This window comes from Triturus cristatus, chromosome 7, assembly GCF_964204655.1.
Source record: "Triturus cristatus chromosome 7, aTriCri1.1, whole genome shotgun sequence".
In the NCBI taxonomy this organism is placed as follows: domain Eukaryota; kingdom Metazoa; phylum Chordata; class Amphibia; order Caudata; family Salamandridae; genus Triturus; species Triturus cristatus.
Window position 1 is genome coordinate 1,230,260,047 of NC_140590.1, and position 12,693 is coordinate 1,230,272,739.

The 12,693-nt window shown below is 45.6% G+C and overlaps 1 protein-coding gene across 4 annotated transcripts in view; it reads right to left on the reverse strand.

Annotated features, from left to right (window-relative positions):
* Window positions 1-12,693, reverse strand: part of LOC146811683 (E3 ubiquitin-protein ligase TRIM69-like) — a 174,807-nt gene that overhangs the window by 68,731 nt on the left and 93,383 nt on the right. Inside the window, exon 6 of one of the 4 annotated variants that reach the window (XM_085618665.1) lies at window positions 1,031-1,344. The exons of the other annotated variants lie outside the window; for them this stretch is intronic. Within the exon in view, the coding sequence (XP_085474791.1) occupies window positions 1,327-1,344 (18 nt within the window). The 3' untranslated portion in view covers window positions 1,031-1,326. Of the gene's footprint in view, window positions 1-1,030; window positions 1,345-12,693 lie in introns of those variants that run through there. 4 annotated transcript variants of the gene reach the window in all.

The following is a 12,693-nucleotide window of genomic DNA, read 5'->3' on the forward strand; positions in this document are numbered from 1 at the left end:
GAAGTATCGAAGGGGTGTAGAAGTACACAACAGTCTCCAAACTTTAGCTACAGTGCAGTATCCGTTTCAGAGGGCTACAAGCCATTTGACATGGTTGTGTTAGATTACTAGATATTGATTAGCACTCAAGCCAGAGACACACAATAAGTGAAGAAAAATCTTCAGTTATGTCTAGATCAAGAGGAGCAGCTCTGTAACCTGGTATTAAAGAGGAACAGTAGTTCAAGCAGGCACAGGAGGCACTTTTCAAATGGACCGAAATCACAGGAATCCCCGGTGTAGTTTTTCCATACATGGTAGGGAATGAATCATTGGTGACATCACGTGTGATATCACGAATGGTATACAGCATCACAGAAACCACTAACTATTGCATTTTCATATTATTGCTGACAAGATTAATCACATTTTGTCTGGTATAAAAGATCACTGCAGAGATCTATAGATGTGAGCAGTATCCTTCATTTTCTAAATGCATTAATATAAATGGATGATTGAAATAATCACCAATAACTATCACAATGGTGGTGCTTCTTGTTAACAAGGTATCTGGACAAACTTGCAGGATTGAAACCTAAGCTCAGTCACAGTACAGTTGAATGGACAACACTGATCTAGTCTCACTGATTTACAAGGAGCGTCTCCAGACAGCTATTTGGTTGCAAGATGGTGTTCATTGAGAAGAACTAGGTTATCAGATTCTAGGACCAATAGTGACTGTACAGGTGCCTAAAGTACTCAGTCTTGATGCCATTCTTTTTCCAGGACCTTTTGCCACAAAAGATGTAGACACTCCCAGAATCTAGCCACAGTTCAGCACTGATATGCTTTGTATGACGCCGACCCATATCTGAATATGGAGCTCTAGAAATACAAGGAATGCAGTCTGTCCTTACTTCTTTCAAAAGTAAAGAGTAGTACTTTATTTGCTTTTTTTATTTTTTATTAAAGAGGAGCACTCTTCCACATATAACTACGACAGTTCATGTCAAATTGTAGCCCCCCCATTTCAAAGGGCTGACCATGTATCCGATAAACACTGATCCAAATTTCTACATCCAAAAGCATGAAAACCTGACACGTTTTTCTTTCTAGGCATAAAATGGTACCATAATTTCTGAATACATACACATAAAGAGTTTTGAAATTCAGAACGCTAGCATTGGTCATCTGGTTGTTTGGAGAGCAGCAGCGTGGCAAAAATTGAGGAGCTGACACTTCAAAGTTATTATCCAACAGATTGACTTTTTGAATGATACCAAAACAGGAAGCCCTTGCTTTGGGGATTTGCTTCAGACATTTAGCTGCACCCATAGCACCACACCATCAACTTACATTTTCCATCTGGAAAAAAATAGCAATGAGAGGTCCTGAGATTAAAGTGTTACTTGTGAATGGTACATTTCATGCTGAAACAGTGGCATCTTGTGCAACCTGCAGTTGGAATTTGCACAGAATTGAGGATTATCAATAGTTTGCCAAAGGAATGTGTGGCCCACTTGTGATTAAGGTGGATCCTGGGTATATTAAGATACAAGAAACAGTGTTTGTTAGCTGCGCCCTGCATGAACATACGGGTATTCCTGGACCGTAGTCGCAAATAATTTGCAGTCGCAATTAATATTCACATGTACATTTTTCTTAAGGGCCCAAAATTGAATAAATCTAAAAAAGGATTAAAGTACACATCTATCTATTCTCACCATTAAAGGTCTATTTAGAATGTTAGAGTAATACATTTAAGTGTGCATTCTGTTTCAGCATATAATCTTGGAAACAAGAAATTAGAGTCATAAATAAATAACAGTGCAGGATAATATTTTCATTGCAATCTACTGTAAAAGCATAGTAGACATCTCAAGAACCATGTAACCTCAATGGCCATGTTATTTGAGCCTTTTTTGAATAAATATCAAGCAACAGTACACAAGAGGCACAACATTTCTGTTAAAACATTTACATTTTCTATTCTCTGACCCGATCAAATACCTAATGTTTCCTAGCTCATTCACAGGATTATCTCCCTACCAATAAATAGTTTTTGAAGACTGTTCAGAATGAGTAAATTGGGTGCGTGGCCAATATGGCGGTAGATTAGGATGCGCTTCTCTGCCACCTGGGTCAGCATCAACCGTGCCCTGAGGGACTCCTGGCCGGCAAGAACACACAACCCAGCCTCAATAGACAGCTAGTGAGTGGCAGCGATAAGCGGGGGGCCGGACTGCACATATCACTCCTGCACGGACTGAAGCTCCCGGACGTCAGAGGTACCAAAATGGTGACCGCTTAAGCTCACAATCTCATACTCACTCCGAATCCGAAGGGATTCTTGGCTCAGGCCAAGCACCAGTGACCAAGGGTGTTTCTAGCCTCTCCAACTCTCTGAAGTCAGACATTCAGGCCCTAAAAAAGGCCACTCACAAGACATGCAGGACTGGAGGCAAGACTTGTCCTCAATTGGGTGGGGGGGGGGGGGGGGGGGGAATTGCGCATCTGCTCTAGAAGACAGCAAAATTGAAAGGTGGAAATGCAGTGCTAAGAAATTATCCATCTTAATGAACAGCATGACAAACTCAAAGCCCAAACAGAAGACCTCGAAAACAGATACTGCGGTAATTTGGATATCAGGGTGGTCCCCACAAGCGGCAAGGACTCGGACATCCAAGGATACACCCAAGCTATTTCATTCGGTCCTGGATTGAGAGGACTACGCTGAGCTACGGCTCAATAGGGTCCACTGGGTCTTCCGTCCTGGAGGCCCCTGCAGCTAGGCCGCCAGATATCTTGCTTTGTGGGCACATCTTCCAAATAAAAGAAGAAATTCTGAGAGCTGCCAGAACTAAACAACTTGTCCACTTTTGGGGTCACACTATTAGTTTCTATCAAGAGGTCTCCCTCCTCACCCTCCAGCACTGCAGAGAGTTCAAACCACAAACAGATTTCCGACACCCCCAAGAGGTGTCTTATGGCAGAAAGCCCGGTAGAGAGTGCACAAGAGAGCTAGCAGTTCTGGACAGATTACCTCAGGCACAGGTGGGGCACTCACCTGAGAAAACTCTACAAGGTTTGCCCACGGGTAACTTCTTGCTACCAAAGGCCATCTTTCATCTATAGGCAGCCTTTGGTGGCGGGGAGCTGGCTTTGACCACACGAGTCAGGAACTTTGCCTCCGGCCTAGACCACAATGCATCCGGTCATGGATGGACTTTCAATTTGTTGTCCTGTTTCTGTGGTTCGTTTTTAAGTTAACTGGGTTTTTATTCCTTCACCCTATATGGTCTGTTCAAAACATCTTTGCCTACTAGTTAGGTTAGACTCCCTTCCCTGGGTTAGAGCATTGCCATTCAATTCTCAGAAATCCCACTTTTATATCTACTTAACCCCCATGACTAACTTTCCTGGAGGTTAAAATAAATGGCCTCAAAGTCCAAGGTCTCAATCTCATGAAACTAAAGGCAGTCTTGTCCCTTTTGGAATCTAGTAGCGACATTTGTCTTTTACAAGACACCTTTCATACCCAAAGATATTCATCGCTTACAATCAAGCTGGTTCCCTCACCAACTATGGTCTTCCAACTCCCCTAAATGCAGGTGGGGGGGGCATTCTTCTTTCATAGAGCTTTAGACAAGAAATACTGACTTAAGTGCCTGAACTCAATGGGCGACTCCTTGCTTCTAGATAGTGACTCTGCACTTTATTTCACCCTCACAAACATTGATACACCCAATGAACACCAAGAACTGTTACTCACAGGCACTCCTGTCCTTTGTACCCCAGAACCTGCCATATGGATTGTCAGTGACTTAAACCTTGTGATGAACAATGTCAAGAATTGCTCTGGCCAATGCTCTGAACAAGAGCCTTTTCCACCCAGCAGCACCGTTGGCTGGCTGACTGTGGCCTGAGTGGCAAATGCCTGGCAAAACGGTCACCTTACTACATGGGACTATACATTCTACTCTGGTGCACACAAAACATATGCCTTTATTAATCATTACCTAGAGACCTCAGCCTTCCAGGCCTTTTCTTGTCTGCGACTTGAATTGCACCCAGATCACTTTCTGATCACACCCCCTTGACTCCATTGCATGCTTTGACACCAGTTACACCAAGACATCACGCTGGTGCCTTAATCAAAATCTTCAAGTCCCCTCAAAGATATCATCCATCCATCCATCCGACAATCCTAAACATCTACAAACCAATGACAATGGGCACACATACTCTTCCTCCGCCTGGATTTCTCAGCTTCGCTCCACAAACTAGGGCTCATTATGGGCATGGAAAAATTGTTCCTAGCCCTGGACCAAAAGAGGGAAGCATGCCCTGAACAGGCACACCTTATTCATATCCTCTCATCCAAATTTAATTACCGGTCATGCCGGACCTCTCTCAAACTACTCCGCTTGCTTCCACCGCCAGTCTTCCCAGATCGCCACTCCACGTTAGGCATCCCTGATCCCCAAGCTTTAAGCTAACCGAGCCTCGGACACACTTCCTTGTGACCAACCACTTAGCTTCATCCTATGAAGGAATTGGGGTAGTGAGTGGGGGAGGGGCGGTTTGGGTTTTATTGTTTTCACACTGTTAAAATACCTCAGTAACACTAACACTGCGGGACTCGGGGTTGTAGGCGATAAACTAAACTCCAACCTGCATGTTTGTTGAAGCGGCCAGCCTCTTGGGCTGTAGGTGTTCAGCTGTGTATTAACACGCTGTCCTGTGGCTTGAAAAAACAGAATTGATCCATAAAAGGGAGACATTTTTAGTACTACATTTTAAGAGCTCACTATATCCGAGGAAAATTTCTCATGACCTGCACTGCCTCATAAATAACCATGCTGCATTATAAAGTGTCTCACTGAAGCATACGAAAAGTGATGGATGGAACGAGTGAATTAATCGCAGCCCCAATTACTAGGGCCACATCAGTCCATTGTTATTTTACAAACCATTGCCACCTCAGTTTGGATACAACCATATGCAAATCTGTCTTTACTGTGCTCCACTGAACAGTCCAGCTTGAACGGAGGTAAAGCTTGGTTCCAGTGGCACAGTATCCACATCTACCCATACCCATCAAACTAAGAGCATCAAACTGAAAAAAAAAATAAAGAAAACAAAAAAAATGAAGTGGTTGATGTAATGCCCTGCGGATGAGCCATAATAAAGGGGAAAACAGTCATGGAATGCTTGTGTTCTGATTCAGAGAGGACCTGGCCTGTTCTTAGTGGAGCAGGGTCAGAAACTGATTTGCTTATGGCTAGGTCCAAACTGAAATGGCAGAGTGTGCAAAATAATGGACTGGGATGCTTGTTCAAACCTTTGATAGTCTGAAAAGGTCACTTCTCCTGGGTTCATCACCACCACAGAACATAAAAGCTTTTGCCAGCATCATTAGGTCTCTATGCCTCTGATGTCTTTTCATGATCAGTCCCAAAGTTTTGGACTGATGCTGCTGGTTTTTCAAATGAAATTGCACTCAGGTCTGCTAACTAGACCTCAATACCAGCACTGTGACCCTCAAAAGTGCAGGTTTGATTGACATCTAAGTAGATTAACCCATGCCAGTTGATTATAAGTCCCTAGTATTACCCACGGCCATTAAGTTAAAAGTACCTCATGGGTTGCAGCACTTATTGTGCCACCTTGAGTGTGACAAAGTAAAACAGGTCTCCCAGCTGGCTACGGTAAGCTGGTAGATCAGTTATAAACTGCAAACTCAATTTTGTCATTTACCCAAATGACAAAGTACATACTTCACTTCTTAATATAAGTCCCCCCTAAGGTAGGCCTATTGATGGGGTGCCCCGAATTTGAAATGTGAAATCTATACATTAATATACGAGTCACTGCCACACGCTATATATACACACTGACTAATTTTTAAGTAAAGGATCTGAACATTATCAAGTATAATTGTGTCCAGCACAGATTTATGCAAATTGAAGTGAACATTTCTTTTAAACTTCAGAAAGCTTCATTCAGAAAGCTTCATTTAGAAAACATTAGCTAGGGCAGAATGGTGCAAATACCTCCTTAGCCCACAATCCCCTTCATGAACTGAAGCTGCCCTTTCCCTGTGCTGCGTGGAACAAAGACATTAACCCCTTAAGTTATTTAAGAAATTAGAGGTGCCTACAGAAGTGAACGCATCAGCAAGTTGCAGTCCTGAAATGCAGGAACAAGTCTTCCCAAAAACGGGGACATCTACGTATAATGTTAGAGTATTGGGACAAACCTCTGAAACGGTCTGGGAAAACCCAGGACATCTGGTCACCCATTCCATCAAATGCCAAGGCAGGATGCCTTTTCTTAAAAAGAAGGATATACATTTCCCTAGGTCCAAACAGTAAAAAGAAAAAAAAGAAAAAAAAAAAAGTCAGTTTTAATGAAACTTGATTAACTCGCAACTATAACAAAAATTGCTACCCGGTTCAAGTTTTCCAGGGCCATTCGCAGAAGCCGGTCATAAGACCGCCTTCTGCTCTCCTGGGGAGTGGTGTGAATGCCTCCAAAGAAAGCACACAATAGAAGCCTGCTGTTGGAAGAGGTGCTAACTCTCCCTGGCAGGAGACCATACAGGGTGAGCTCAAAAGGCGAGTTTCAAAGGGGTAGCTGCTTTTGAAGGGCAAATGTTGGACACACAAGAGGGGTTGATTTATTTTTTGTTATAGTAGACACTGTGGCGTCTGTCAGCTGTTTACCCTTCTGTCCCAAATTGTTTTTCCCATAGCAAGACCACTGACTTGCTGGTCAGGGAAACTGCACTCCCATCACACAGCTGTCGTTGTGCCGCTGCCCCCAGAACCTCTCTGCTTGCAGATCTGTGTTCGAGGCACTCCACCTGCAGGCTCCTGCCTGCACCTCACCCTTGGTGGTCCAGTGGGAGAGCCTTGCACTTCTGCTGGTCCGCTCTGCCTGCTTCCATTGTTTTTCTGTTGCTTTTCTGTGATGGTCTGTTTCTGGCTATTTGTGTCCTGTTTGTCTGTCGCCTTTTTCAGTCTGTTGGCTTTTTCTGGTTGTGCCTTTTCTCGTAGTGCCTCAGTTCCTTTTGCTGCCTTGTGTTTTTTCCATTTGCCTTTTGCTCCCTTTTCCCGCCACTGCTACCCCACGGGCCCACTCCCCACTGCTGGTTTCTGCTCCTGCATCCCAGCTGCGCTCCCTCTCCCAACCCTTACTTAATGGTGGGAGCACACAGCGGGCGCGCCAAAGGCAAGCCCATCTGTGCCTGTCCGTGACCAGCACCAGGGACCCTGGTCCTTCGACCACCCACCTCTATGACTCAGCTACCCTCCACGCACTCAACCCCAGAAAAAACTGCCAAGGCCGACCACCACCCATGGCCAGTTCTCCTGCAGACACTGCCGCTACACCTTCACCTACCTCCAGACCTCCACAGCTACCGCCCACCCACATGTAACCATCCCACACAAACCGACGAGCTGCATACTTCTCAACGTATGGTCCTTGCACAGACACGCAGTAGAAGTGTATGACCTCCCCAACACCCTGTTGCCCGACGTCTCCTTTCTCACAGAAATCTAGACCAACACCAGCTCTGCCCCAGACATTGCGCCCGCCATCAACAAATAGAAGATCCAGAGGAAGGACTTCCTCAACCACCCTGGAGGACTCACCGTTTTACACAAAAGCTCCCTCGGACTCCCCACAGACAGCACGAATGACTCCTTGTCCCCCATGGAACACCTCCACTTCCAGACCATCCACAGAACGACCCTAAGTGACACCCTCGCCTACAGACCTCCCAGACCATGCACCACGTTCACCACAACCATCACAGACCTAGTCATGCCCCACGCCATTACCTCCATGGACTATGTACTGCTCAGAGACTGGAATTTACACCTCGACAACCTAAGGGACCCAAACTCCACTGCCCTCCTGGACAACCTTGCCCAACATATGACTGAAACAGCTAGTCACCACTCCCAAGGCAGGACACACCCTCAACCCCCATCTTTGCAGGAGGAAACATCCGCTTAAGCCACACCACACAACTCCTCTAGACGGACCATTGCATACATTTCTCCTTCTCAAAACCCACCGCACAAGCCTACACCATGCCCCCAAGCAGAAATTGGAACAAGGCCACTTAAGAGCACCTCAACTCCTCCCTCAAACACACTCCTCCCAGCATGCCCAACACCAACTCAGCAGCCAACAGCCTCCAAAGATGGATCACTGAAAGTGCAAGCAGGCTCACCCCGCTCACCCCCCCCCCCCCTCTGGAACTCCAACAGACCACTCCCACCACAAAAGCCACCTGGTTCACCAACCTCCGAGAATCCAGATGAACTTGCTGACAGAGAAAGCATGGAGAAACAGCAAAACCTCAGAAGCACACCTACAAAACTGCCATGACAGAATACCACCAATACATCAAATCCACAAAGAGGAACTTCTAGGACAAAACTCTCTCCAACTCTCCGAACTCTAAGAACTCTTCACCATCATACAAGAATTTACCAAACCCCCCAGCCAAACCTCAGACCCCCCCCCCCCTCCCAGGACCTCTGCAAACTAGACTCCTACTTCCATCACAAGATCAAGTCCCTCTACAACTTAAACTAGGCACAGACACTACACCTATCTCCGGCAACACCAGCCAGCCTACTATCACCACCTGGACCCCTGTCACCACAGAAGACACCGCCAAGACTATGAAGAGCATAAACTCAGGCAGCTACACTGACCCCTGCCCGCCACACATTCCACAGAGGTGCTGCCACCATAACACCCAAATTCTGACACACCATCAACGCCACCTTCGAAACTGGCACGTTACCCAGTGGCTGGAAATGTGCAGAAGTCATGCCCCTCAAGTAGCCATCAGCAAACCAGACAGACCTCAAGAACTACAGACCCATGTCTCGCCTCCCCTTCGCAGCCAAAGTTATTGAGGAGATAGTCAACATCCAGCTCACAACCTTCATAGAATCAAGTTCGATCCTAGACTCCTCCCAATCCGGATTCTGCAGAAATCACAGCACTGAGACCGCCCTCCTAGCTGCCACGGACAACATCCATACTCTCCTCGACCAGGGCCACACAGCGGCCCTCATCCTACTAGACCTCTCTGCAGCCTTCGACAGTCTCCCACGACCAGACTCCATGACGCTAGTATACAGGGAACTGCCCTAGACTGGATCCGCTACTTCCTCACTGGCCAAACCCAAAGAATAAGACTCCCTCTCTGAACCCACAGAGATCAGCTGTGGAGTACCCCAATGATAATCACTCAGCCCCACAGTCTTCAACATCTACATGGCCACACCCCCCCCCCCACCTCGCTAGCATCGTCAGTAAGCATGGACTCATCATAGTATCCTAATCTGATGACACCAAACTCCTCCTCTTCCCTCACCAAGGAATCAGACAGCTTTCAGGAAGGAATGAAAGATTTCGCATCCTGGATGAACAGCTTCTGCCTGAAGCTTAAAAAAAAAAAAAAAAAAAAAATAGACCAGCAGTCCTTGGATCTACCCCCTATGCATAGGACAACATCTGGTGGTCCACTGCCCTCGGCAACCTTCCCACACCTATGGACCATGCCCACAACCTCGGTATCATACTAGACTCCTCCCTCACAATGACCTAAAAGATCAACGCCGTTTCCTCCACGTGCTTCAAGGCTTTCACCCACACTCCTAACCAGCAGACTTGTCTATGGAAATGCCCTCTACGCCGGTATCAACAAATCTCTACTCCGCAAACTCAAGACCATCCAAAACACTGCAGCCAGACTCGTCCTCAGCATCCCATGACACCACATCACCCAGCACCTGTGACTCCTCCATTGGCTCCCCGTCGAAAAGAGACCTTCAAGCTGCTCACTCACACCTACAAATCCCTACACAACACCAGACCCCAATACCTCAAAGAAAGTCTTTTACACACACAAAAGAAGCCTCTGCTCCGCAGACTTCACCCTGGCTGAAACCCCATGCTTCCGCAAAGCCAGGACAGGAGGAAGAGCCTACTTCTTCATTGTGGCCAAGACCTGGAACAAACTCCCCTCCGCATCAGACGATACCCCACTCTACAAGCATTCAGGAAGAGCCTCAAGACCTCGCTCTTTTGATGAGACTGAGCTGCACAAACACAACCCTCCTCCCCCAGGACCTTGAGACCCTCACGGGTGAGTAGGTGCTTCACAAATCCTAGATTGGTAGGTGTAGCCCTCAGGTAGCCACACCTCTAGGGTGGGCTACTAAACTCTTCACCACAAGAAGGGTTCTGCCATTTTGTGTGAGCATAATGCTGCACTCAGGAATAGCTAGATGTCACATTGCACGAAGTAGTCAAACAGGAAGGGACCGACAACCTTTTGGTTAGTAGTCACCACATCTCCCAAGGGCAAGTTGTGAGCATAAAAGTTGTACCCCTGGCACCCAGACCTCAGATCACGTCTGGACTGAGAGGGTACCAAAGACTGCCCTGCTGTTACCTAGACTAGACCTGGCAGAGAGGATGCACCAAAGATCAACTGTGCTTGCTGCTTTGGGTGAACAAAGAAAAGGCTGTGCCCGGCTAGTGGAAAAGTTATCCCAGACAGAAAAGTGGAATCTAAGAGTCAGTTGGCTGACTTTCCAATACAGCTTCAGGGCCACAGAAAGTTAAGAAGCTGCCTTGGCAAGTTTGGTAGCCACAAGTGCTTGTCCGCCACTGACTGCCAAAGCGCAGCTCAGCAGACCAAACCCAGCCAAAGTCTCCCCCAACGTGTTTGTTGACAGACACCCATGGACCGGATCAGCAGCCGAAGCATCCTGTATGCCTTGCATCATGGACTACTCCATTGAGGTCTATGGAGGCTCGCTCAAAGCTTCGAACTGGACTAGAGACTGCAAGGTAACTGTCTTGCTTACTGGCCCTCCCCGACTTGCTCTCTGCCAGATTTGGTTGCCCAAAGTGAGCCAGAGTAGTCAATCCAACTTTGCAAATGTTGCCAAAGTGACCTTAATCCGCAGTAGTTGCCATTTTGAATGCAAGCAGTGATTTACGATTTACTTAAAAATTCATCTCTGGAACCCTTCAATGGATTGTTAGTTTTGGTGTATAAAATAACTAAAAATAGGATCTTTTTTATAAAGTCGTTTTAGATTCTTTCCATTGAGTCTCCATGATGATGCATTGTGGCTTTGAGGTATGTGAGCGAGTCACTAACTCCACTTAGAGATAACTTGTAACAATGAAACCCAACACCAATGGCTGCAAATTTCGCTTTTTCTTTACCCCACCAAAATTTCCAGTTCTCTGATAAGGAAACGTACCAGATAGGATTCCCAAATTGTGGTGCTCATAACAAGGATAGCTTTGCCATTAGAACTACAGCTGCTTTCCGGTTCATCCTGAGAGAGGAGATGTAGAGATGAACTGCAAAACTGCAGCCTTGTACCTGCATTTAAATTCGGAATTGCAAGTGTAAAACTGTAGCAGCCTTCTCTCCAATTTAGTGTCTATATCTAACGGAGTTGGGTGGGTTTTAATTGCAAAGGATACCACTGGCAAGTTCAGATGCGGTCATGTATACAGCTATGTCATGAGCAGTCTATCTGGGACACTCTGCTGGTTTAGATACCAATACAGGGGAAAATGCACTGGTTTGTAGAAGGCAACGAGGACATCACTTCAAGAGTTGTTTACAGGGGACCTCTTTCAATATACACTTCTGATCTTCACACGCAACTTCATCAGTTACGGAACAATATACGCAGCTCTTGATGGTTCATGTATCACACATTTTAAAGTGTGAAATCCATATATTATATATCTTATTTGTATTTCTTTATTGTATTTCTTTATTGTATTTCTTTATTGTATTTCTTTATTGTATTTCTTTATTGTATTTCTTTATTGTATTTCTTTATTGTATTTCTTTATTGTATTTCTTTATTGTATTTCTTTATTGTATTTCTTTATTGTATTTCTTTATTGTATTTCCTCCCCATCGGGTTGGGATAGAAGACCCTTACAAGCATAATGCCTCGGGTGCTGCTTGACCTCTCAATAAGATTCATCAGGCATGAGATGGATACAGTGGAACTGACAACAGGATTATACAGCAATCATTAACTAAGATGGAGTCTACATTTACACAATCAGCTTGAAATTCCCAAGCTGGTTGTGTACTTGAAGAGACTTGTACTGTCCTCCCTGCAAAGCACCAGTTGCCTAAGATTTTCAATTGTGATATGAACATAATACAAGTAAGGATAAAATAGGTGTCTGAAAGTTAGCCCAGAAATATTAACATTATCAATAAACATTCACCCACACTATTACACTCACTGTGGAAGGCTCTGGGATATCCTTTGTCGTTATGAATTATATCATGCATTGAGACAAACGGCGAGCTGGATTTCTAAAAATACTAAGAATCAATAGTAGTGGCTATAGCTGACAACCTGCATGAAGCCAGTGAGCCTGGAATACAGGATCACACACCTAAAAACAACAATAGCATCAGTAATGGCCCTGGTAGACTAGTGCCCCCCATCCTCTAGCAATAGAAGCCAATGGGTTCAAGAGTGAAGCCCTGTCGACATCAAAGGCCACGACTAAAGAAATACCAGGGGGGGGGGGGGCGGAGGGGGGACATCCCTCAGATGGTTTCATAAAATACTTTGGGGTACTGATCCACAGGGCCTTAATGACATGGTTTGAGATAAT